Raw genomic sequence first — 23,964 nt, forward strand, 5'->3', positions numbered from 1 at the left:
TTTTGAAAGATTCAACAGAATTGGCCTTTAAGCCATTGAACCACCTCATCGCCATCGGACCCAAACTCGATGGAAAAATCTTGCACATCAAAGCGTCATCCCTGAAGTAAATAGCCATCTTCTGGCTGTAATAGCTTACATGTTCCACCGGATCTGAATGACCATCGTACAGAAAGAACGTAGGCTGATGGAACCGCCGAGGATGGGTAGCATCGTCTATGTTTCTCGTAAAGGGTGACTTAGAAATTTGACTCAAAGCTTTGTTCATGGCATCGTTTCCCAAGCCCCTGCTAACTGGACTTCTATGCTTACGTCGATGGCGGTGCTTCTCTTCGTAGGAGAAAGTCTCACTTGGTGGAGTTCTCGATCTCCGCCTATAACTAGTTCCATCCGACTCCTCAGATGATGGCTCAGAGCAAGGTGGGGGGAACGCTCCCGCAGTGCATGGCGCAACTCCCTCTTCAAATCCGCAATCTCACGTTGCAGATTCCCCTCATACTTCGCGTGGGAGACGTGACTCTTCCCCCGAAAGTGGTTCCTGGTTGTATGAGTTGTATGTACACTCCCTTCATGGCCTTCTCCCCGTTCGGGACTCCTTCGAGGACCACCATGCTGAGAGCCTCTTGACTCGGCCTGGTGCAGGTTGACATTCTCCTGCTGCGGTCCAGCCGCGGGATGATGTGGGCCTAATTCCTCCATTAGAGACGTTGCACCGGAAGTCCTCCAAGCTAACACAAGCTCTTCCCACAAACGGCGCCAATTGTAAGGACGCGATTCGTAACGACCCACAATAGTATTAGGCTCATACGTAAAAAGGCCCAAACAATATAATTTGTAGAGCGTGGGTATAAAGAACTAGGTTAGCTTTGATATCACGAAAAGATTCACACTCACATGTACTAAAAGTTTAGAGCTGGCACAACGATCCTTCTCTCTGGTAATCAATACCGCCCTATTTCTTTCCTTTTGTTCTCTTTCTTTTCTCTATGTTTTCCCTTCTTTTTCTTTGTTTCTTCTCCTACATCCTCCTTTCTGCATGTTCTTCTTTCAGTTTATATACCCCCCTCTGTGTTTCATCCTCACCGCACACGCGTAGGTTGGGTTCGGAGGATTTCTTTTTGTCTCATCCAGCACCTCCTGGAACTTCCTATGGGCAGCTGTAAGGCTGCTCCCTTACTGTTCAGGTATCACCTCCACATTAATGCGGCCAGAGAGTTGGTTGAGAGGTCATTAATGCGGAGGCAGCTGTAGTTATAGATATTTGTTTGCCTTATCTCTTTCGTTCCTGGTCGGTTATTCTATCTTTAGTGGTGACTTAGTTCTGAGGTCTGGTTGCAATAAGACCACATTCCAATCGTCCTCGGACACATATTGCCGAGAATTATGGCGTCCTCGGGCAGATGCAGAACTTAACCCTCGTGATACTGACCACCACTCCCTTCAGTAATTACCTTACGACCTAACTTGGCTTCCTCGGACGGATATGCATTCTCAGATGGGCCACAGGCCTAACAACCCTGAACTTAATGGGCCTATTGGTCAAACAGCCCCCACAAATAATTTTAAAATAAAAATATTAAAAATTTTAGTTAAAAATATTTGTTTTTCATGTTCTTCCCCAAGAACATGATTGCTCAGAAATTTAAGATTTTCTTCTCTTTTTATTTCATTTTCTTAGCATCCAAACAAGCAAAAACATATACAAAACCATGATCAAACTCAGATACTCTAACACAATCAACTAACAACGATCTGAAAAAAAGAAAAGAAAAAAAGGAAGAACAACTGACAACGCCATCAGCCAAATGCATATCAATATTGCTCAACGAAAAAAAAAAAAATTTAGCTTCCAAAATCCACACCATAAACCCCCAAATCACTTCACACTAAACCATTAACACAAAAAATTCCAGAAACCCAATTCATTTGAATGACACAAGCCTCCTTCTATATCACCCACCCACCAAACTCAAAAACCTAATTTCCTTTTGGTTTACTGACTTTTTCTGAGCTTTCTTGGCAACCAAACACCCAATAATGAACATAAAGAAAAATGAAAGAAGACCCATAAAAGAAAATTCGAAGGGGAATTTGATGAAAGCTTGAGAACCTTGAAGAATTTGCTGGAGCAGTGATGGATATGAAATCTCTTCCATGCCATTGAATCTTCTTCTTTTGCCGTTGTTGCTCTTGTTGTTGTTTGTGAAGAGGGAATTGTTGAAGATTCATAAGGGAGCAAGTGGTAGCGAAACGATGGGTCGTTTTCGACCTCTGCTCTGAGTTCATCCCATTCGAAGTCCTTGGAGAAGTACTCTGCCTCTGCTGCCTCCATTTATTTTCTACTTCTCCCCTTGTTTTTCACAAAGCTACCCCTTTTTATATTCTCATTAAGTTAGTGTTATTTAGTTTAAAATTTTATTTTTCCAAAAATATAAATTAAGGACAAATGTTTGAAATTTTTTTTTGGATAGTTTTTAGTTGATTGTGTCAAAGTATCTGAGTTTGATCATGGTTTTGTATATGTTTTTGCTTATTTGGATGCTAAGAAAATGAAATAAAAGAGAAAAAAAATCTTGAATTTCTGGGCAATCATGTTCTTGGGGGAAGAACATGAAGAACAAATATTTTTAACTAAAATTTTTAATATTTTTATTTTAAAATTATTAATAACTAAAATTTTATTTTATTTTAAAATAAAATATTTTTAATATTTTTTAATTCTGCCGTTTGCCATGTGTGTATTTTCCGTCTCTGATGTAATGGCAGGGACCAAAACAAGAAGCGTTTTTAAGGATAGAGACTAAAAGCGGTAAAAATAAAATGTCGGGATTAAAATAGGAATCGCCTGAAAATGTAGGGACTAAAATGTGCTTTTTGCCTTTATTTTTTTAAAAAAGTACTATTAAGCGTTATATACTTATATGGAGTAAACTAACTCTTGTGAATGAAATGCAGTTAGTAAATCCCAATGGAATAATTCTTTTGATCCTCTTGAATAGGATAATTGATACAATGTGAGATTTGAAGCAAACAATGCTTGATGAAATTTTCAAACATTACTGTCTAACAGCCTTAAAAAGTCTCACAATTTTAAAATCAGTTGCTTGTATGACTGATGTATTTAACTTAGTTTGATTGTTGCTTGGGATCGGTATATGACTTAGATATATTCCACCGAGTTCAGCATATGTTAGATTTGGAAATTTTAGCTGTGTTATGAACCTAATTATAAAAGTAGTAAAGTTTTCTTCAAATGTTTGGAATTTGGTACCACATTGTGTGATGTTGATTATTTGGAGGGAGAGAAATAATTGCATATTTGAAGATTTGGTGCTTTCTGGGGATAAACTCTTAGAGTTTTTTGCGACCACTTTGTTTGATTAGTCTCGTATGTGGGGTTTTACTTCTTCAAAATTCATTTTGCTGTTTTTAGATTCACTTTTTTCTTGTACATTTTTTGTTTTCCTTTGTTGTTTATACATATTTCCTTCATTTACTTCATCTCTTTGATGGAGTAGCTTCTTTTTAATACAAATTTTTCTTACCTATCAAAAAAAAAAAAAAAAAAAAAGTAGTAAAGTTCAACCTACCTTTACTGTCACTGTTGTTCTATCAGTCATGTAATCAGATGTGCCAGTTGTTATAGATGCTGCTTATATAAGATAAAAGCTATCTAATATTGTATAAACTCTAAAATAGATTAGCTCTGTATGCTGCTATCTGTTGTTAATGAACTAACAGATAAATATACATATTACATTTGCCAAAGGTCTTTGGACTAAATGGCATTGCCTGATGAACAAGTGTGAAGTGTGATGTCTTGGGTTCAGTCTAGTATGGGCTTTTTAGCTATTTATGGAATTCACGTACAAATTGATGAACATAAATGTGAGCTGACAAATAATGCTGCTGCTGTATTCTTTAGTAATTATTATCATATAAATATCTGAAACTACAGTTGTCAACCACTTAATAAATTAGAAATCCTAAGCTGAAAGTATTATTTTAAGACTTCTGCAAACCCAAGTTGCCAAAGTATTTAGCTTAAATGAGATAATATTTCTAGGAGGGAACAAAAACTCGTTTTATCAAGCACAGAATCTTTACAATCCACTATACTGCATATCTAATGAGAACATGAACAATCTATGTTTGTATTTTTCTAGGAGGGTTTATGTTTTTTTAAGTGTCACTTTTTTAGGTACAACTTATTTGTAGTCCGCTTATTTTTTAAGCAAAATAAGCCAATTGATATAAGCTAATCCAAACAAGTGAAGACACTTGGTCATGATAGGCAATGAGTCAACATATCTGGGCATTTGGTTGCCTATTTTACTGTTTACTTTGCGCGCGCACACACACATGAGGTTTGAGTTTCCTTAGAATTGACTGTTGTAATTCTTTGGGCTGTTCTTTCCGTATATAAAAGTGGAAAGCAAGAAACTTCTGGATGACTTTTACATGTCTTTCTACTGTAGATTTAGGCTTTCTTAAGTTCGTGCTGTGGATAAGTATTTAGTTTTTAAGCATTCAAGTGTAAATTTTTTTCAATGCTTTAATGGGTTAAGCATTCACATAAGTCATATCTAATATGAATGATTTTTTAACACTTTTCATTAATTGTTTTAGGACCACTTAGCATTAATGATGGAGCTTCTTGGAATGATGCCGCGCAAGGTGAGGAAATTATCTTTCCCATGATTTAAGAAGTTCAGTTTGTGAGATACTTGTGCCTCACTTCTAATATGCCAACAATTGTCCTCAGATTGCTTTAGGTGGCCGCTATTCCCGGGATTTCGTCAATAGATATGGCGATCTAAGGCATATTCGTCGGTTGCGTTTTTGGCCGTTGAACAAGGTGCTTGTAGAGGAGTACGATTTCAGTGAGGACTATTTTGGATCAGGGTCAGGGTCAAGAGGACTATTTTGTCACTGAGGTCTAATGGGTTGTGTTTGCTTAGGGTTGGCTTGGCGTAGGTTTTCTTGGTGTGGACCTGATCTTGTCATGTTTAACCATTGTACTCGTACTCCCTAACACTCGAATTCTTTCCCATAGACGGCGTCAATTGTAGGGACAAAGTTTAGAGCCCAAGCCTGTACCGTATGGAGTCTTGGTCCTAAAAGCCCAATACAATGAATTTTGTAAAGTATGGGTCAAAGAATTAGGTTTAGATGAGTTGAGCAGTGACTTGTATGGGATTAAGTAACACACGGACAAGAACTAGAATTATTATGATCAAAGGACCTTTTGTCCGAGGAGACTCAGAATTTTGTTTATGAATACAGATCACTATATTAGGATTCTTTTGCATGCTACAGTACTCTCTCCTTCTTTTTCTTCACCCCCTTCTCATGGGGGCTTCTCTATATTATATAGGCTATTCCTAATCATCTAGGCTTTACACTTGTTGATCATCTAAACCCTCACTTGAGCACCCATCCCATCAGACACCCCTTTCAGTCCTTTGTGAATTGCGACAGCCAGGGTTACACTGTTCACGGGTCTTCTCCATATTAATGTGACTAGAAAAGTAACTGCAGTGCATTTAATGTGGTGGTGGCAGCTTTTGCTTAGATATTTTGAGTTTTTTTCCTTGTCACGTGTTTAAAGGGTGTGCTTCAGCGGTTTGAACATACATTTGCTCCAAATTTTCAGTGTTCAAGGAGGAATTCCTCCTTGGACCTTCTTTCTTTGTCTTTCGTGATAAGGCTTATAACGTAGATCATCTAAGCCACGTTGTCTCCTCAGACTTGCTAGCGTCCTCAGACAGGCCTAAGGCCCAACTCGTTACTTTGGGCCATAGCCCCCACACTCCTCATGGGATTGAAGTGTATTTTTTAGTTAAGTAGTTACATGACTCAATCTTAAATGAGGAATCTAAGAAATAACACATAAAGTACTGTACCTAAGTTAATTTTATTTTTGTAAAAATAGGGTGATGGAAATTACTTTTTGAAATTGTTTAATTTTTAGAGAAAAAAAATTGTCTACAATAAAATTTAGAGAATAAATTATATATAGCATATTATAATATAATTTTGAAGAATATTAACTACCTTATAAAGGAATAATAACAATAGCAATAAAACACGCCCAAAATAATAGAAAGATGAAAAATAATTTTTGAAATTGTTTAATTTTTATAGAGAATAAATTGTCTTCAATAATTTTTTTAGTGAATAAATTATACATTGTATTACATTTACAAAATAATTATCTACTCTCATATATTGTGTGGTTCTACTATTAGTTATTATTAAAGTCAAGTTAATGTGCTGTGCAGGAGTTTATTTATTTGATCTGATGAATGGGATTAAAATAATTACATTAAATTTATATATAATTTAATTTACTGCAGACCTGAGAAGTAATCTCGTTAAGAATTTTGTTTGTGTTTGGTGCTTTAGGTAGGTCGATCTGGTTCATGCTCTAGTAAAATGGGAACTAATGAAGTAATTTAGTACCAGTTCAATACCAACCAGAACTGAATTGAGTTGCACCTTTTTGACACCAGTGGTACTGTGGTAGCTAGAGATTAGAAAGTTCAAATTCTAGGATCTAATGGATCACGAAGAATCAGTATTAACTCTTAAATAACTCAGCTTTGTGGTCATTGGTCAAAATTCAAATGACTGGAGTGTGTTATTTCCATTGAATTCATGGTGTGATTAGTGTCTTAATTTCTGGTGGTTGGGAAAAACAAAAACCAGGTGTTTGCTGGCTAACGAAATACTCCTACTTGGTTTATAAAGCAACTATCATCATTGGATTTAAATAAAAGTGGAACCTTTTGTTCTCTCTTCCCATGCACTCCTAACTCCATGACTGCTTCTAATTCATTAAGTTCTTGCAAGAGGTTTTCATTTACTAATTTGGCTAATCCTTTACTATTAGAGGTTTTCATTATAACTATTTCTTCTTTAGGGACACCAAACACAGCTTAGTGCCATTGCTCTATTGTAATGGAGCCGACACAATATAGACACATGTCCATATCAGTCAACTCCAGTGCACTAAAATTAAGGTTTACTGTCCATTTAACATCTTTATTTTAATTATATATTGTCGGTTCTAGTGCACTGGAGCTAAACCTTACTCCCATCTAACGTATTTATTTTGACTAATATCACTCTAAACATCAATGTCTAGTTGCCATAAACACCTATAGCCTTCTACAAACTACCTTGTTTTGAGAGCATTTTCGAATTATTTGTCTTTAACATTTCCCATTATATAAAAGTATAGTAAATTTGTTATCTTTGCCGAGGTTAGCCGCTTTATTTCAAATTTTCAATTATTGTCTGTCTTAGTTTCCCAAAAGTGATTAAGGTTGACTTACATACCTAATAGAAACAGTTTAAAAGTGCCAGGCGCAGTTAACTATTCTAGTACTCTTTCTTTTCCAAGGTTTCACTCTAGGGTAATTTTTTATGGTCAAAAATCAAAATGACCCGCGTCAATTAGGGAAGTACTTCTATATCTCCCATTTAATATATCAATTTATGTATCATACTGTTAAGGTGGAGGAAAATCAAAAACTGCAGATCTCTGGTAGTGTTAGAACAGAACATTGTGTTGCATTGCTTCCTATCAATTACTGCTTCATGAATATTTTACGTAGACACTGGTCCTGATTCGGCGCCGCTTGGTTGTATTCATGGCCTGCTTTTGTAGCCACCTTTCGTGAACCAATTCTATGCTATCAGTCATGTTGTGCCTTACTCTTAAATTCCATTGTCATTTACTCTTACTGAAACCATGTTCCTCTTAGTCTTAGATACACAGTGGTTCAAATTTAAGAGTTTACCAACCTTTGCCACAACTGCTAAAAATTCCAAAAACTCATTGTATAACATAGGTTTTTTCTTTATAGGCTAAGCTGTGGCAACCTTATGTGCTTAATTGGTATCATTAATCATTAGGTGGTTGAGAGTTATTTTTGGCAACCAAATTAAGTTAGGACCAGTACTAGTACTAGTTTAAAATTTTCAACGCCCTAGAGCTTATGTTATAGCTAGGGTAGTGGAGCTTTGCTAGCTAGCTACCTCTAGCACCTTCTCTGTTGGTCTTTGGCACTGAAAAAATTATAGTCATCGGCTAGTCAAGGTTGGGGCGTGTGTAACAGGGGCATGTGAACTAGGTAGTTATGGAAATGACCATGTTAGTATAATGCTCAGGTTATTTTGAAGCTTGGTCTTCACATTCAGGGCTGGAATTAGATTCTTCACTTATGCAGCAAAACGTGGAGATTATCAGCAATACAATAATGTTTTTTTTTCCCCCTAATAATTTGATGATTACAATGCGAGTGGTTACAAATTTTTGTTTGGAGAACCAAACTATAACCTTAATTGAAAGAACACACACATTATACATATACATACATACATACCAAAAAAAAAAGTCACAAAAAAATTTCATACTTTATAAGAAAGGAGTAAAGTAACACAACTAGAAAGTTCTTGAATCAAATTCTCTATTGGATTGATATTATCTTTTTGTATAAGATTATATAATATTCAATGAAAAATTGTCATACAATATTAATAATTTTAAAGACTTAAATTTTATATTAATAAAAAAATGTAAATTAATTATATATGAGTCATGTTAATGGATGTTTTTAGGGAATTTGTTAATAGAAACTTTTAAGAAAGTTTTAATATCACTTTTATGGGAAATATAAAAAAATTATTAAAAAAATTAATTACTTTTTTCTTTTTCTTTTTCTATAAAAAGTATCTAATTAAAGATACTATTTAAATCAATGCCCCTAAAGTATTAGTTAACATTTCCCATTATATATTATATAGGCTACTTAGATCATTGCCTATTGGTATTTATTAGAGAAAGACCCCGAAATTTTAATTTAATGATTAGTTATAAAGAAAAAATAATTTAAAAATATATATTATAGACAAATTGTTTGTTCTCTTTTTCCAGCAAATAAGGACCAAAAATTGTGGGCCATAAAAATCTAACCTAATTGAAAATCTTAATTGCTTTTTTTTTTTTTTTAATTGTTGTTAGCGTGCTAAAACCATTAATGACAATTTTTCCATAATAATTTAATGTTTTGATTTTTGTAAACAAATCTCACACATGATAGATTGTCAACTTTAGTTTTTCAATTTCATTTATGACCATACTCTCTCTCTCTCTCTCTCTCTCTCTCTCTCTCTCTCTCTCTCTCTCTCTCTCTCTCTCTCTCTCTCTCTCATATCAAAATCATAATTTAGCTTTTCCTTACCATGCAACGCATTTCCCAAGGATTTTTTCTTTAAGTTAAAAAAATATAAATAGATTTTCATTTTTTGGGTTACGGTTGAACTATGATATTGAATTTTTTGCCTAAAGTTAAGCTTAATTTGGTTGGCATGAATTTATCAAGTTGTGTTAAATCCTTCTTTGTTTGGACCGGTAGATGATGTCGAGTGATATTTTATTATTAGTTGGAGTCACAATAGTGACTTTGATAAACTAGATTCTATTGTACTACACTTTCAAATATATGTTATGCTTGTTACAATATTGTAATTTTATATTGTAAATAGTATTTACTTTATTAATTTGTATATATATTTTAATTATAAATGCTTGAAAAAAAATCAATTTATATATGAAAAAATTAATTGACGAGATCCATTGATAAAGTAATTATAAGGAAAACAAAAATATAATAGAAAATTTATATGAATCTCACATATCAACTAGAAAGTCATTAAAATAATTTGGAATATAATAAAATAGTATAATAGAAAGATAATAATGAACATAATGATAATGATGTTCAAACGTGTAACATAATGCTTCTTGATTGTATAAAAAGACTAAATTATTTTCCAAATAGATGCATCTCTTAGAAAATTTACTGAAAAAACTTAGTACAATTATTTCTGCCCAAAAAATTTCATAAATTAAAATTATGCAATCCTACTTAAAAATAATTATGTCACAAAGTTGATTAATCATATTATTAATTGACAAGTAGAGGTTTATAAAAATAATTAATTAGTAATTATGCGCATCTAAAAGTAAGAATAATAGATTTTAAATATTGAAGAAAATCATGTTAAAATTAACGCCCTAGACTTCAAATGATGTCAAGTCAACCTTGTATTTATTTTTTTGTACAATATACTAATTAAAATGTTAATTATGTTGTTGGGAACTTGGGATAAATGCACCTCAACAATAAATGAGCTTTTATTAAAAGCAGTAATTTCAAGCTAGCCTCCATGCATTAGAATTAAGTAACAACAATTAAACATAGAAAGACTTTTATTATTGGTAGTTTAGGAAACATCTTCAATTAGTTTAGATTTAGACCTTTTTATTTTTTATTTTTAGAATGAGTTTAGATTTTTTTTTTTTTTTTTTTTTGAGAAAAACCTTCCCAGCAAAAGCAGGGGAGGGCTATGCATTAACAATTTCTGCAGAATAATCTGCATAGGAGCTTACAGGTACTTCTTCTATCCAAGTACATAAAGGAAAAGAGAAATTACAAGCTTCCTTAGCTAGTCTATGAGCCACTTTGTTTCCCAATCTACGAGTATGACAGAAGATTAGGGACCTAAAGCTGGGAGAAAAGGACTTAATATCAGAAATTATATGCCCAAAGGGAGCTGCCGAGTAGTCATCAGAGTTCAAAGCTTGGATTGCAATATTTGAACAGTAGAGTGATATTTTCTATTGGGATAAATTTGAAAACACTCAATGAGTTGTTGGGATAAATGCACCTCAACACTAGTCACTAGTCAGTACAATCAGCTGTTAAAAACACCTAGAAATATAATGGGACAGTTTGGAATGGCACTATTCTATTTTAGATGGTCCAATTTGTCTCTGATGGTTTAAGCGATAGGTGGTCCTATTTGGCTCCTTTGTCCTGATTCAAAAATGCTTAGTTAGAGCTTTCCTGCGGACTCATACTCTTGTCTTGCCCTGTTTGGGATTCAAGCATCTCCTACAGTAGTCATCTCTTGAACTTGAAGGGCATTCTCACTTTTCGAGGACAAAAAGACTTTGAAACTAAAATTAGAAAGGGAATCTTATCGCCCAATTTATTTGTCTCGGGGGAAGATGTGTCACCAAATATTTCTCATGTAGTTCAGGCTAATTTGGCCTCGTTGATTTTAATGAAATTGATGTCTTTCTTCTAAAAAATAAATTAAAAATGAAAACTATTTTGTCCTAGAAGGTTGTTTGGATCAATGGAAAATAAAATTAGAAAAATATGACATAGTTGTTGAGTAATACACAATATTTTAAGGCAATTTTTCCGTCTACCATATAAATTATGTATTCAAGGAATTTAAAATTTATGATTCTCATTAGTTGTTAAATTACTGATTGTTCAAAAAGTTTAACCTATTGGGATATAGTAAATTTAATCACATACTTCTAACCAGTGTTATCGATACCGTACTGTATCAGCCGGTACCGGCCACTGCACTGGTACAGATACACCCCCTATTTCATACTAGAAAAAATACCGGCCGTACTAGTCGCATACTAACCATACCGGTTGTTTTGGCCGGTAAATGGTACCGGGCCGAAATATGAAATGCTGTGTTTTTTTTTTTGTGGTAAAATAAAATTAAAAAAAATAAAATAAAATTATGATTCTCATTAGTTGTTAAATTATGATTCTCATTAGTTGTTAAATTACATATCTAAGTTGCATTGAAGCATTGCCTACAAAATAGGAACACTCTTCCACTAACCCACTTCTTCACAGCAACTATTTAAAAAAAAAAGGTTCAAATAAGAGGGTTAGAAATGTAAAATAAATCATTTAAAAAAATCCTAAATTTTAGATAACTTAAAAAATAAAACAAAATAAAATAAAATAAAATAAACAAACAAACAGTTTCTTCCATCTCCTCCCTCTTCTCCACTTATTGTAACATTCCCACCATTGAAAAAAAAAAAAAAACATTTGCCTCAAATCCACTTTCAAATCCTATCAAAAAAAGCAAAAGAAAAAAAAAAAAAAAAAGACCACGTTCATTCGGATAACAACTTTTATAAAAACTGAAGCAGTTATAAGAATCCATGTTGCCATTTTAATTTTTAACCCAGGGGGTGAAGGTCTTGCCACTGTTTGACATCAAATATGATGACTACCTAGTAACCACATATAGTGGATGGCACTTTAACAATAATATTTTCTCATTCAGTGTTTGTGCCTTCATGTGTAGGTGAATCTCATTTATCTCATTGTACTTGGCCTTAACCAAATCAGGTACTTCCTCTTTATTTTCACCATAAATTCAAACTATCTGTTTGATTCCGATTTCGCTATCTTCATTTAATTTGTATTTTGTAATTTCTCATTCTTATTCGGATCTTCTATATATGTTCAGCATTAGATCTTAGATTTGAACTTATTTGATCCTTCTTGATTATATTTCTATTTGTGTTTTGCAATGAGAATTAGAAAAATGGATTCATCAACCTCGATGTTCGCTATCTCAGGCAATATATATTGAATAAATTATTACTGTAAATGGTTACTTATGATGGTTTGTTTGATTGTGGTATTGTTAATCATCATTTTTTCTAAATTCAGAATCCAAAAAAAAAAAAAAAACTTTACTTACAAAAACAAAAGTTCAATTCTAATTGTTTCGATTCTATAGGTATGTCAAGCACTTTTCTATTTTGTTTTTATAAAGAAACTAGCCTAGGTTTGTGGTAAAATAATTTTTTCATCACACCTCAAGGTTTTTTTTTTTTTTTTATTGGAAAATATATTAATCTCAAATTATAACTTATTGTAACATTCCCACCATTGAAAAAAAAAAAAAAACATTTGCCTCAAATCCACTTTCAAATCCTATCAAAAAAGCAAAAGAAAAAAAAAAAAAAAAAACCATGTTCATTCTTATAACAACTTTTAAAAAAATTGAAGCAATTGTAAAAATCCATGTTGCCATTTTAATTTTTAACCCAAGGGGTGAAGGTCTTGCCACTGTTTGACATCAAATATGATGACTACCCAGTAACCACATATAGTGGATGGCACTTTAACAATAACATTTTCTCATTCAGTGTTTGTGCCTTCATGTGTAGGTGAATCTCATTTATCTCATTGTACCTGGCCTAAACCAAATCAGGTACTTCCTCTTTATTTTCACCATAAATTCAAACTATTTGTTTGATTCCAATTTCGCTATCTTCATTTAATTTGTATTTTGTAATTTCTCATTCTTATTTGGATCTTCTATATGTGTTCAGCATTAGATCTTAGATATGAACTTATTTGATCCTTCTTGATTATAATTCTATTTGTGTTTTGCAGTGAGAATTAGAAAAACGGATTCATCAACCTCGATGTTCGCTATCTCAGGCAATATATATTGAATAAATTATTACTGTAAACGGTTACTTATGATGGTTTGTTTGATTGTGGTATTGTTAATCATCATTTTTTCTAAATTCAGAATCCAAAAAATAAAAAATAAAAACTTTACTTACAAAAACAAAAGTTCAATTCTAATTGTTTCGATTCTATAGGTATGTCAAGCACTTTTCTATTTTGTTTTTATAAAGAAACTAGCCTAGGTTTGTGGTAAAATAATTTTTTCATCACACCCCTAGGTTGTTTTTTTTTTTTTTTTTGAATTGGAAAATATATTAATCTCAAATTATAATTTATGCATATTATTAACTTTGACCCAAAAAAATAGAAGAGCTTCTGAGCACACGCGTGAGCACGTGCTCAGAGGCTAGTATATATAAAATAGTGATAAACCCGAAACGGTACATCGATATTGACCAGTACCCGAAATATATTGTATCGGTGGCCAAACCGTATAGTCTCCAGTACGGTATTGACTTCCTTACTTCTAACACTCTCTCTCACATATATACTCAAATTACCTTTTAATAGTTGAGACCCAAAACATGAGATTTTTAAATGTAAGATAAAGTGGATGAAACAATGATCGAACTTAGGATCCTTTACTTTGATACTATGTTATTACGTCTCCACCAAGCTTGGAACAAAGGAGAATCAAGATCTAATGGTTCTGCAATGGATCTATCAACAAAGCCTAATGTGCCTTTGGTCATTGACCTACTCCATGATGGATAATTCTTTGTAGAAAGCAATTGCGAGACCAAAATAGTTCCAGGATTTTCTCTACCGTTAAAAAAATAGGGACTAGAAGGCTGATCAGCAATTGATGAAGAAGAAAATCCAAATGGATTACGAAGCTAACAATTCTCACTTGTTGCCATGGAAATCTCTCAAAATCAAGAATTAAAGCTTGATAATAGAGGAAATACTACGAACAAAGCAAAGAAAGAAAAATCACAAAGAATTGCTGTCATAGAAATGTGAAAAACGCTCTAATATCATATCAATAATCACAGTTAGTTATATTTCTTCTTTCTCTCTAGTTTTCCTTTCCACCAAACACTGTGATTCTTGATATCAGTGAAGATGGCAAGTTAGCACCCAAATAAGACAAATTGCTCACTCAATTCAAAGTGCAGATATAAGGATCATGCCAAAAAATACAGGTGAAAATTTGAAGGAAAATCCTAGATGCTAGACTTAGAGCTACTACTAATGTAGCATCTTCATGTATGGTACCACAGCCATTTAACACCTAAACTGCCACATGTGATTTTTTTTAATTAATTCATTGTTGTGTTAAAAAAAAAAAAAAAAAAAAAAAAAAAAAAAAAAGGCTAAAGCACAATGGATAAACTATTAGTTACAAAATGAAGTTTGCCAAGTATCATTTCATACAGAAACAAACGAGAAGAAATTTAGCACAAAAGGGATACATAAATGATTGTTCAAGTTAAAAACAATGAAATTCAATTTCCATTTCTAGTAAAAGAAAAATATATTAGATAACTTCTTTTGAGATGTTTGCGATGTGTTTTCGACTAATTTTGGTTCATTAAGTTTAGTATCCATTTGGTTTGGACGTTTTACTGCGTTTCAGCGTCTGCGTTTTGGGTATGGGATCCACGCTATAGTTGCATGCAATAAACGCGTCCTTCTTCTTTTCCTTCTTTTTTTTTTCACGCATTTTTGGAGTAATGCAGCCACTGTTCATGCACTGTTTATGAACAGTAGCCGCAAATGTTGACTTTTCCACGGTGAACATTGCACTCATGCACTGATCACAGACCTACAAATTTTACTTTTCAGCAACTTTTTCAGTTTCAATTTTCAGTTTTAGCAAAAATAAGTTCAATCCAAACAAATCCTTAGTCTACTCGCTAGAGAACTATAATTTCATTTTGCCTCTACTGTTTTGGTTTTTGCTTTTTCCCTGTAATTCAGAGTCCTCTTACTTTTACTGTTGACTTGATTGTTCAATAATTCCAATTCTGATTTAATAGGGTTCAGAAAAACAATAAAATTAATGCACTACTTTGTGATTTTTTTTTTTTTTTGGGGGGGGGGGGGTGTTGAGAAAGAATCAACTGCTCTGTTATGTTAATACTGAATTTTCAGCCATGGACCATTCATTATATTCCCAGAGTAGCAGAGGTAAACAGTTAAATTAATAAATTTTAGGACTCAACAGATGCAGGAATATATGTAGAAATTTTTAAAAGAATATAAGCTCAAACTTAAGCCTTAATCCCGTGTACAGGAGGTCAATTAAGTTCATGAATTAAATTAACCCCCTTAAAGAAAAATGATAGGTAACTAATTGAATAATTGGATGGCTATTTACTTATTAAAAAAACCATTAATTATTACTGCTATCCCGTTGATGTAATGGTTATTTTATAAATATAAGTTCTTGTAAGATAAGGGTCGGAATTCAAATCTTTAGGAGAGAAATTTACATGTGAGTTCCAATTAACTCAATTGGTAAAATCTCTTATGATTGTATAAAAGATTTAAGGTTCAATCTCCGTTTACACTAAAAACTGATTGGTATCTTGGATAAAGAGTTATTATCAGGAACGGACATCATAAGTTAAAACTCTCTCAAGAGAGAGAGAGAGAAGGAGATTCACATATTTAAATTATGTTAAGTAAAATTTCTATTTTAATTTTTTTTATTATAAAAAAACATTGATTGAAGGGCAACACGCAGTTGTCGTCAATATGCGACCAAAAATTTTCACTCACATAATTAAGATGTTACCTCTGGTCAATCTTTCAATTAAAGCCTCTTTATTGTTCATGAGGCAAAAGTTAATTGAAATCATTCGGAAAATTAAGAACTTTCCATGCAAAAGGTTGAGTTATGATTGGAACAGTTATAATTAAGGGATTTTTTTTAAGAAAGTTAATTTCTTTTTAAAAAAAAATAAGTGAAAGCTAAGCATTCATGTTTATAAAGAAGGTAAAAGCTTCACTTAGTGGTGCAGACACTCCATGCACACTGAACTGAAACAACCATTTACAAAGTGTGGACATATCCACATTTTTCACTGTGTCGAGACAATACTTTGCTTAAAGACCATTTGTCGCTTTGATAAATCACAAGGAAAAACAAAACCACCCAAAAGACAAAAACATCAGCATTAACAGCAAACAAGAAACCAGCCAAAAAAGAGTTCCCATACAAAGTGGTAGCAAAGTTTTTTTGCACTATTCCTGAGTTATACACTATGGTTTCTGAGTATTTTTTATTTTTATTTTTTAAAGCACTTGGTCTCAAATCAAGCTCATTGTGCTCTCGCTATTATAATTAATTATGAGGAGTAGTTATCATGAAATCAGAAAACACTTTTTAATTAATAAACAAGAACACAACAATTCATAGCCTCATCCATCTCTTTCACCATTTTGTTCGCAATACTTTCTATAATTCCATTAACAATTCAAGGATTTTTTTTTTTTTTTTTTTTTTGTTTTGTTTTGGAAAGATACCCTGAAGTTTTGAACACAGTACACAGAGACTTAGCTAGACCTGAACACCCATGTCTCTCTCTCTCTTCGAAAATTATCTCTTGTACCCGGCCTATATGCCGGGTCACTCACACACTGGCGGGTCCCCATATACTAGCTCCTCTCTCTTTCTCTCTGTGGTCTCATTCAATTGCAATTAAAGAAACAAGCCCAGCCCAAAGAGATAGAGGAGGGGGGTACAGCTTTCTTCGGTGCTAGCCTGCCAACTTTTAATAAGGTGGTGTGGTACTAGTGAAAGAGTAGTAGGATACTAGGATGAGCCCAAAGTCTCCTTTTTCTCTATTCTACAGCTCACCCTTTATCTGTCTTTTTTTTCTTTCTTTTTTTATTGGTACTACAGAAGTGTGGCAGGTGTGCGTAGTAGTACTGTTACTGATTGAATGCCACCCTCTTATGACGTCCCACTCTCCTCGGCTATTCCTACACTGCATTTTGACTTGGTCCCCTCAATCTATCCACAATTTTTTTTTTTTTTTTTTTGAAAACTCTAGGATCACGAGTCTATTTTCATAATTATCCAATGTGTTTGAGTAGAATCTATGTGAAAATAACAAATAACTAGTCACGATCTGTCACCGAGGATAGTTGCGATTTTTGTGAATATAAGTAAAATTAATTGTGGTTATAAAATAACTCTTTTTTAAAATTAAAAATGCATAAAAAAAAAATTCTCATGACAACGAGTGTAATAGATAGATTTGAAAAAAACATAATTCTAAAATGTTAACTTACTGTTTTGCAATGGGTGACACATCAGTTTATAAATGATATCTAGCAAAATTTGTAGTATTGCTATAAACACTCTCTTTTTTATAGAACCTGTTTAATGAGTGTTGAAATACATTGGTTAAGGTTGAATTTTTATTCAATCAATTGGCTTTTTTTGGGAAGTCACCTAACATTTCATTAAAGGTGTATTTTTTTATTAGCTTTTGTTATCTCTTAATGTATTGGGTCGATTTGATTCCTTCTTAATGAGTTTAATAAACTCAAGCACAGTTAACAAATTATTTCATACACACCCAAAAAAAAATGAAATTGGGATTACTTTAATATTTCAGTTGTTTTTTGGAGTGTGTAAAATAGATGTACGTAACAAATTTAACCCATTCCTCTTGAGAGAGAGAGAGAGAGAGAGAGAGAGAGAGAGAGAGAGAGAGAGAGAGAGAGAGAGAGAGAGTCGGTTGGATATTGATATAAATGGAAGAATAGGTAAGGGTGGGATCAAAGGTCTCAATCTGGTCCCAATACTCCTGCTCCTATGGAACTGACATATGCCTTCCTTTCTCACGCCTCCTGACTTCTTTCTAGTATCAAAACCTCTCTCTCTTTCTTTGTTTCCTTCTTTTTCTCTCTATAAAATTGAACATATAACTTTGTTGCACCCCAAAAGTGTGGCTGCAAAAGAACCTCACAGAGAGTCACAGAATTCTCTCTCTCTCTCTCTCACTACGTACTCAGCTCAGTCCTCACTCTCTTTTTGGCACCCTAAAAGAGGAAGAATAGAAACTTACAACACTCGTGTCACGCCTCTCGAACTCAATTTCATCCTCGACTTATCTTTCTCTTTGTGGTCCAACACTCCAACACACTCAACCCCATCTCCATATCACATTGGATCAAGTTCTTGTTGATTTTGATTTTTGAAGGAAGAGACAGAGAAAGTGGAGGCCAATATGGACTGGACTGGGAGCTTAAGACGCTTTGTTCCTCGACCAGAACCTTCTTTAAACTTCCTCTACAACTATAACTACGACCCATATCAAGGTACACCCAGTCTTCTCACTATGTATATTGAGTTTATTCTCAAATATCGTTTTGTATTTCTTTTATTTTTCTATGCTGGGAACTTGAAAGAGTACTTCAGGTGGTGCCTTTCGTTTTTATTACCACACTAGGTCTTATTTATAATTCCACCATGGACTAAATTCTAATTCCCTTATATTCTACTTCAGTAACTTCACATTATAAGTTGCTTAATCAGTCTGATCGAGTCCTCTCCTCCTTTTAATTTTATGTCTTTTTTTTATTTATGATAATAATAATAATAATAACCTATGTTTGACCAACTCACTGTGCTTTCTTGGAGAAGTCAAGGACTCAAGGAATCAAGGGTGGTAGTGATTGGAGCTCACAAACATGCTTTAACACTACTACACTTGGAAGTGCATTGACAGATTTACAAGGGCCTTATAGGTCAATAACATTACTTAGTTTACTCTATAAGAAAAATCATAATACAAATTCCCTCACTCATTCATTCACTTTTTTTTTATATAATTTAAATAAACTTGTTCTAATAATTAAATAAATAAATAAATAAAAAAACATGTTTGGGAGTATACAATATAAAACTAAAAATGGGAATCAAGCTAGAGGAAAAATATCTGAACTATTAAGATAGATTTATTTCAAGTTTTAAAATATTATAAATTTAAAGGTGTATTCAGTATCAAAGAAACTTAATTTCTTAGCATAATATTACACTAAGTATCCATTTGGATACAGTGGCCACAACCAGCGTCTGCGTTTCACTTTTTTTTTTTTTTTTTTTTTTGAGAAGAGCGTTTCATACTTTTTCAATGGGTCCCATACACTGTTTATAGGACCCACAAACCTTTTTTTTCAGCAAAACTTTTATTAAAAGTGAGTCCCTAGATATTATTCACACATTTAAAAATTATTTTGCTACAGTGTTTTCAGTTTTCAATTTTCAGTTTTCAGCAATAAGCGATATCCAAACACACCCTAAATATGCTTCCTTTACGTTCAGGAATGGAGGTGAAGCATCCGGGAATGGTGGACTCGGGGCACGGGATGTTGTCAGCAATGGAGAAGAACAACTTTGGCAGTTGCCAGGAGAAGAAGAAGCGATTGACGAGTGATCAGCTAGATTCACTTGAGAGAAGCTTCCAGGAGGAGATAAAGCTAGACCCTGATAGAAAGATCAAGCTGTCCAAGGAGCTCGGGCTGCAGCCTCGCCAAATTGCAGTTTGGTTCCAAAACAGGCGGGCTAGGTGGAAGAATAAGCAGCTCGAGCACCTATATGATGCGCTTAAGCAAGAGTATGATGCCATCTCTAGGGAGAAGCTGAAACTTCAAGAAGAGGTTAGCCTTATCCTCTAATATTATTTTGTTGTTTTGCACTGGTGAAAAAGCTCACTTTTACTATTACCCATGCAATCTTGAATCTATAGAGATAGTATATTAGTATTCTATCTCTTTTATTATTTTCCCCCCCTTTGAAAGAGTATACTCTCGATATCGGTTTGGAGAAATTTTCTTTCAAACAAGTTATATGCATTCGCTCTGTGATAATTTAAAATATTATTTACGTGTACTTTTAATTACATAAATCATGTAACTTATTTAAAAAGGTTTAACGATTTGTATGATTTAATAGATGTTAATTTTATAAATTAATCAACACATAATAGATTAGAGTTTTGAAGGAAAACTTTTTATTTTTCTTTTTAATCATAAATTTTAAATTTTTACCTTATTTTTTGTTATCTATTTTTAGTTGGAGATTTTATCAGCTTCAAAAAGTATTATATCATACATTTTTAGTTGGAGATTTTCATCTTGAAAAAGTATTATACCATACATAGTTAAAATCATCTACTGTGTGAATCCTTTTTCACTATTCCACCTTTGAATTTTTTCAAGTTTATTGAGACATCACTTTGGCACAAAGTATCGACAACAACAGTGATCCTCATAGTTTATTATTATTATTGAAAATAAAAACCAGTGTTCCTTTTTTGTTCAATAATGCTAGTAGTAGTACCCAACATAAACACATAATTTGTCACAACTTTCTACGCGATAGTTAGACTGTAATTAATTGTTTTTCACTATCATACAAACTTATCATTCATTTTTTCTTTATCACTCATCTTTATCATTCACAATCAACCACGTATAACGATTGTGACCAAGTGCCTGATTATGAGAGGAACTTGCATTTTTGTTTTTTGCTATTGCTTGTGGAGACAGGATCTGAAGATTTTAGTGATTTCAGTAGTTTGCATGTCCCCCTATTCAATTCAAATAAAACAATTTGAGCCATCCTTTTCATCATGGTGTATACACCATACAATGCTTGCTTGGAAACTCATTTGGATTGGAGGTACCTTTCTCCTAAACGCGCTCGCGTGTGAGATAAAACCTGTGGGACACATCTAGGACGTTTATCGTATATCGCGTTCGTATTGCTTTGAATTAAAATTAAAAGTTTAGGGCATGTTTGGCAGCCCTACTCAAACACAAAACTATACATTTTAAACAACATAACATATATTTTTATACACTTTTTTATCTACACGTATATCAAAAACACTCAAACAACAAAACTCAAACTAACTCACCAAACATGCCCTAATGTTGAGTATGTGTGCGTTTGGAACGCACATTTTTTGTGCGTTCCTGCGTTTGGTTGAAAAATAATGGGTCTCATGCACTGTTCATAAGACCCGTAAGTACTTTTTTTAGTAAAAAAAATTTTAAAACTTGGTTCCACGATACTATTTACACATTTAAAAATTATTTTACTCTAATGTTTTCAATTTTCAACAATAAACGATATCCGAACAGACCCTACATATATGTTCTTGTCTTCTCTCACAATTTCACAATATCCACAAAAAAATCTTAATTCTACAAATCTTTTAGAATGGAAAAAAAAAAAAAAAAAAAAAAAAAAAAAAGGGAGGGAGGTTGGGGTTACAAATTTTTATTTATTTTTATTTTTTACTTTTTAATTTTAGAAATTTTACAATGTTCTTATTATGTCAAATACATGTTGGTAATGCTTTCAAGTTATTATACAAAGATGGGTTTTTTTACCCCTTAAAAAAACTAGTAGAAATGTTATTTGAATAATCAACATTTTTCAACTAATAACATTTTAGCTAAAAATTTTGTTGTTCTTACGAGAATAATTAGGATTCAAATCTTGCATTGTTCTAACTATCAAATTATTTTAAAAAAAATAAATTAAATCAAAGTGTAATAAAAGCTTCGAGATTGATCACATCCTTCAGTATGTTGATGAACTAGTCAACTAGGTATTGAATACATTATCCTTGCATCTTAATTGTACGTGTATATGACAATATATGTATGCATAGTTGGAAACAACTGTATATTATAGCAAAATATGTGTGTAAATATATGTCTATATATAGAAGCACGCACAAAAATACTGCGTGTAAATTTTGTTTGTTTCCATTTTGGAATTAAGCTCTTAAATTCAAATTTAAGTTGACATTTCTATTGAGAAAGTTTTTAATAAGTGCTTGAGTCTTTTCTCAAATAAGTTAGATCATTAATACCATGAGATTTCTTTTTAAAGTTTAATTCAAATTTGAATTGGAAATAAAACATGGAAAGTATAAAAAGATGTTTGGGTTTTAAATGTGGAGATAAATTTTAAACTGGAAAATGAAATAAGAGGGAAATCTATAATAGGAATTTTGTTTAATTTATAATCTTTTTTTTTTTTGAGAAACATTTTAATTTATAATCGGAAATAGAAATTTTCAAAAAACAATTATTTTTTGGTCCGTTTGAGAATATATCATTAAGCTCACCAAAAGGTGTAAAAACTCAAGAGAGGATTTTTTTTTTTTTTTTTAAATAAAAAATAAATAAAAGATCGGGCGGGTCGGGTTAAACCTCATACCAATCCAAACCTGAAAATCCAGAGGCAAGACCCGAGCCCGACCCGAATTTCCAACTGACCCGCCCAAAGCTCTTCTGTTCGGGTCGGGTCAGGCGGGTGTATGGACACTGACAAGAAGAAGGACGCGGGGATACGTCCAACGTTTTGAAATACATATCGTACGTATCCGTGTCCTTCTTCTTGTCGGTGTCCAACGTTTTAAAAAATTGTCAGTTTCCTTCCAGTGCTTGATGGCGCTAGTACGAGCCGCCTATTTTTTGTCCATTACAAGACATATTAAATAAGGATTGTAAAAGTAAAAACATCGATCAGATTTGGACATAAATTAATGTACTCGTTTGTTTCAATTTATACCATTTAAAGTTGGGTTGGTGGTGTAGGTTATGAAATTGAAAGCAATGCTACAGAGAGAGCAAGCTACGAGGAAACAAGTGTCGACAACAGGCTACACAGAAATCTCTGGGGAAGACACAGTTGAGAGCACCTCTGTGGCCATTAATGGCTGTAATAACAGACCAAGAGGAACCGGCCATCATCAAATTGCAGACTGCAACTTTCTCTTCAGTGTCGAAGAGTATAACCCAGTAGCATCATCACCAGCTTACTGGGCTGGTCTGCCTTCTTATCCCTCGTAACGAGGCTCTCTTATTTGGGGCGGTGTTTATTACGCATAGTGTGTAGATCCACACATTGGCCAAAATGAACTGAGCTCGTCAATCGTCATGATGAGTTCAATTCATTTTAACAGTATGTGCATCCACACACACGTGTAACAGGTTTTTCTTAGTTGTCCATATTGTCTGTGTTAGTGTGAGTTTAGCTTAGTAGAGAATCAGAGTGATGAGTACTTAAGTTTCCCTACTGAGAGCACTGCAGAGTTGAAGAAACTAAAGAGACACTATGTCGTCTCCAGAACAATCATGAACTTATTTACTTTTATGATATGCTCTAATTGTTATGGTTACTCTTGTTCTTATGATGGTTTTCAGTTTCTTTTTTGTTTTATTTTTTTAATTATATGGCATGCTTTTATTGCTATAAAATACCAAATTAGTTATACTTTAAAGGTACCTAAATTACGAGTGCTAAATCATGTTTAAAATTAGATAACTTGGGTTATAAGTTATAACTCATTTTAATATTTAATCTGATCCATAAAATAAATATCCTAACACCTTTGGGAACATATTTAGCCCAACTTATTCATTGGTTCAGTGAAGCCTCTAGTGAAATAAGGTAACACAATTATTGCAAAACTAATATGGATCACAGACAACTATAAAATAAGGTAGAGATGTTCATAGAGCATCAGTGTGATGTTAGTTTTGGGCTCTCCAATGCTGAAGTTAGAGAGGGTTATCTCTATCTTTTTTTAAA

General features: G+C 33.1%; 1 protein-coding gene and 1 long non-coding RNA gene across 2 annotated transcripts; both read left to right on the plus strand.

Annotated features, from left to right (window-relative positions):
• Positions 1-4,373: 4,373 nt before the first annotated feature.
• On the plus strand, positions 4,374-4,861 carry LOC115952378. Its single transcript, XR_004083396.1, has 3 exons — positions 4,374-4,536; positions 4,630-4,677; positions 4,766-4,861. It is a non-coding gene; the product is annotated as an uncharacterized LOC115952378 (long non-coding RNA).
• A 13,283-nt stretch (positions 4,862-18,144) lies between these two features.
• On the plus strand, positions 18,145-23,551 carry LOC115953585 (homeobox-leucine zipper protein ATHB-22-like). Its single transcript, XM_031071321.1, has 3 exons — positions 18,145-18,668; positions 19,675-20,009; positions 22,968-23,551. Exons 1-3 carry the CDS (start codon positions 18,578-18,580, stop codon positions 23,220-23,222), a joined length of 681 nt encoding a protein of 226 aa, XP_030927181.1. The 5' UTR covers positions 18,145-18,577; the 3' UTR covers positions 23,223-23,551.
• The last annotated feature ends 413 nt before the right edge of the window (positions 23,552-23,964 follow it).

Source organism: Quercus lobata, chromosome 7 (assembly GCF_001633185.2).
Source record: "Quercus lobata isolate SW786 chromosome 7, ValleyOak3.0 Primary Assembly, whole genome shotgun sequence".
NCBI classification, from domain to species: Eukaryota; Viridiplantae; Streptophyta; class Magnoliopsida; order Fagales; family Fagaceae; genus Quercus; species Quercus lobata.

Coding starts and splice junctions, on each gene's coding strand:
- LOC115953585 (XM_031071321.1), top strand. CDS start 18,578: ATGGACTGGACTGGGAGCTTAAGACGCTTTGTTCCTCGACCAGAACCT. Junction 18,669..19,674: donor TAACTACGACCCATATCAAG/GTACACCCAGTC, acceptor CTTTACGTTCAG/GAATGGAGGTGAAGCATCCG. Junction 20,010..22,967: donor AGCTGAAACTTCAAGAAGAG/GTTAGCCTTATC, acceptor TTGGTGGTGTAG/GTTATGAAATTGAAAGCAAT.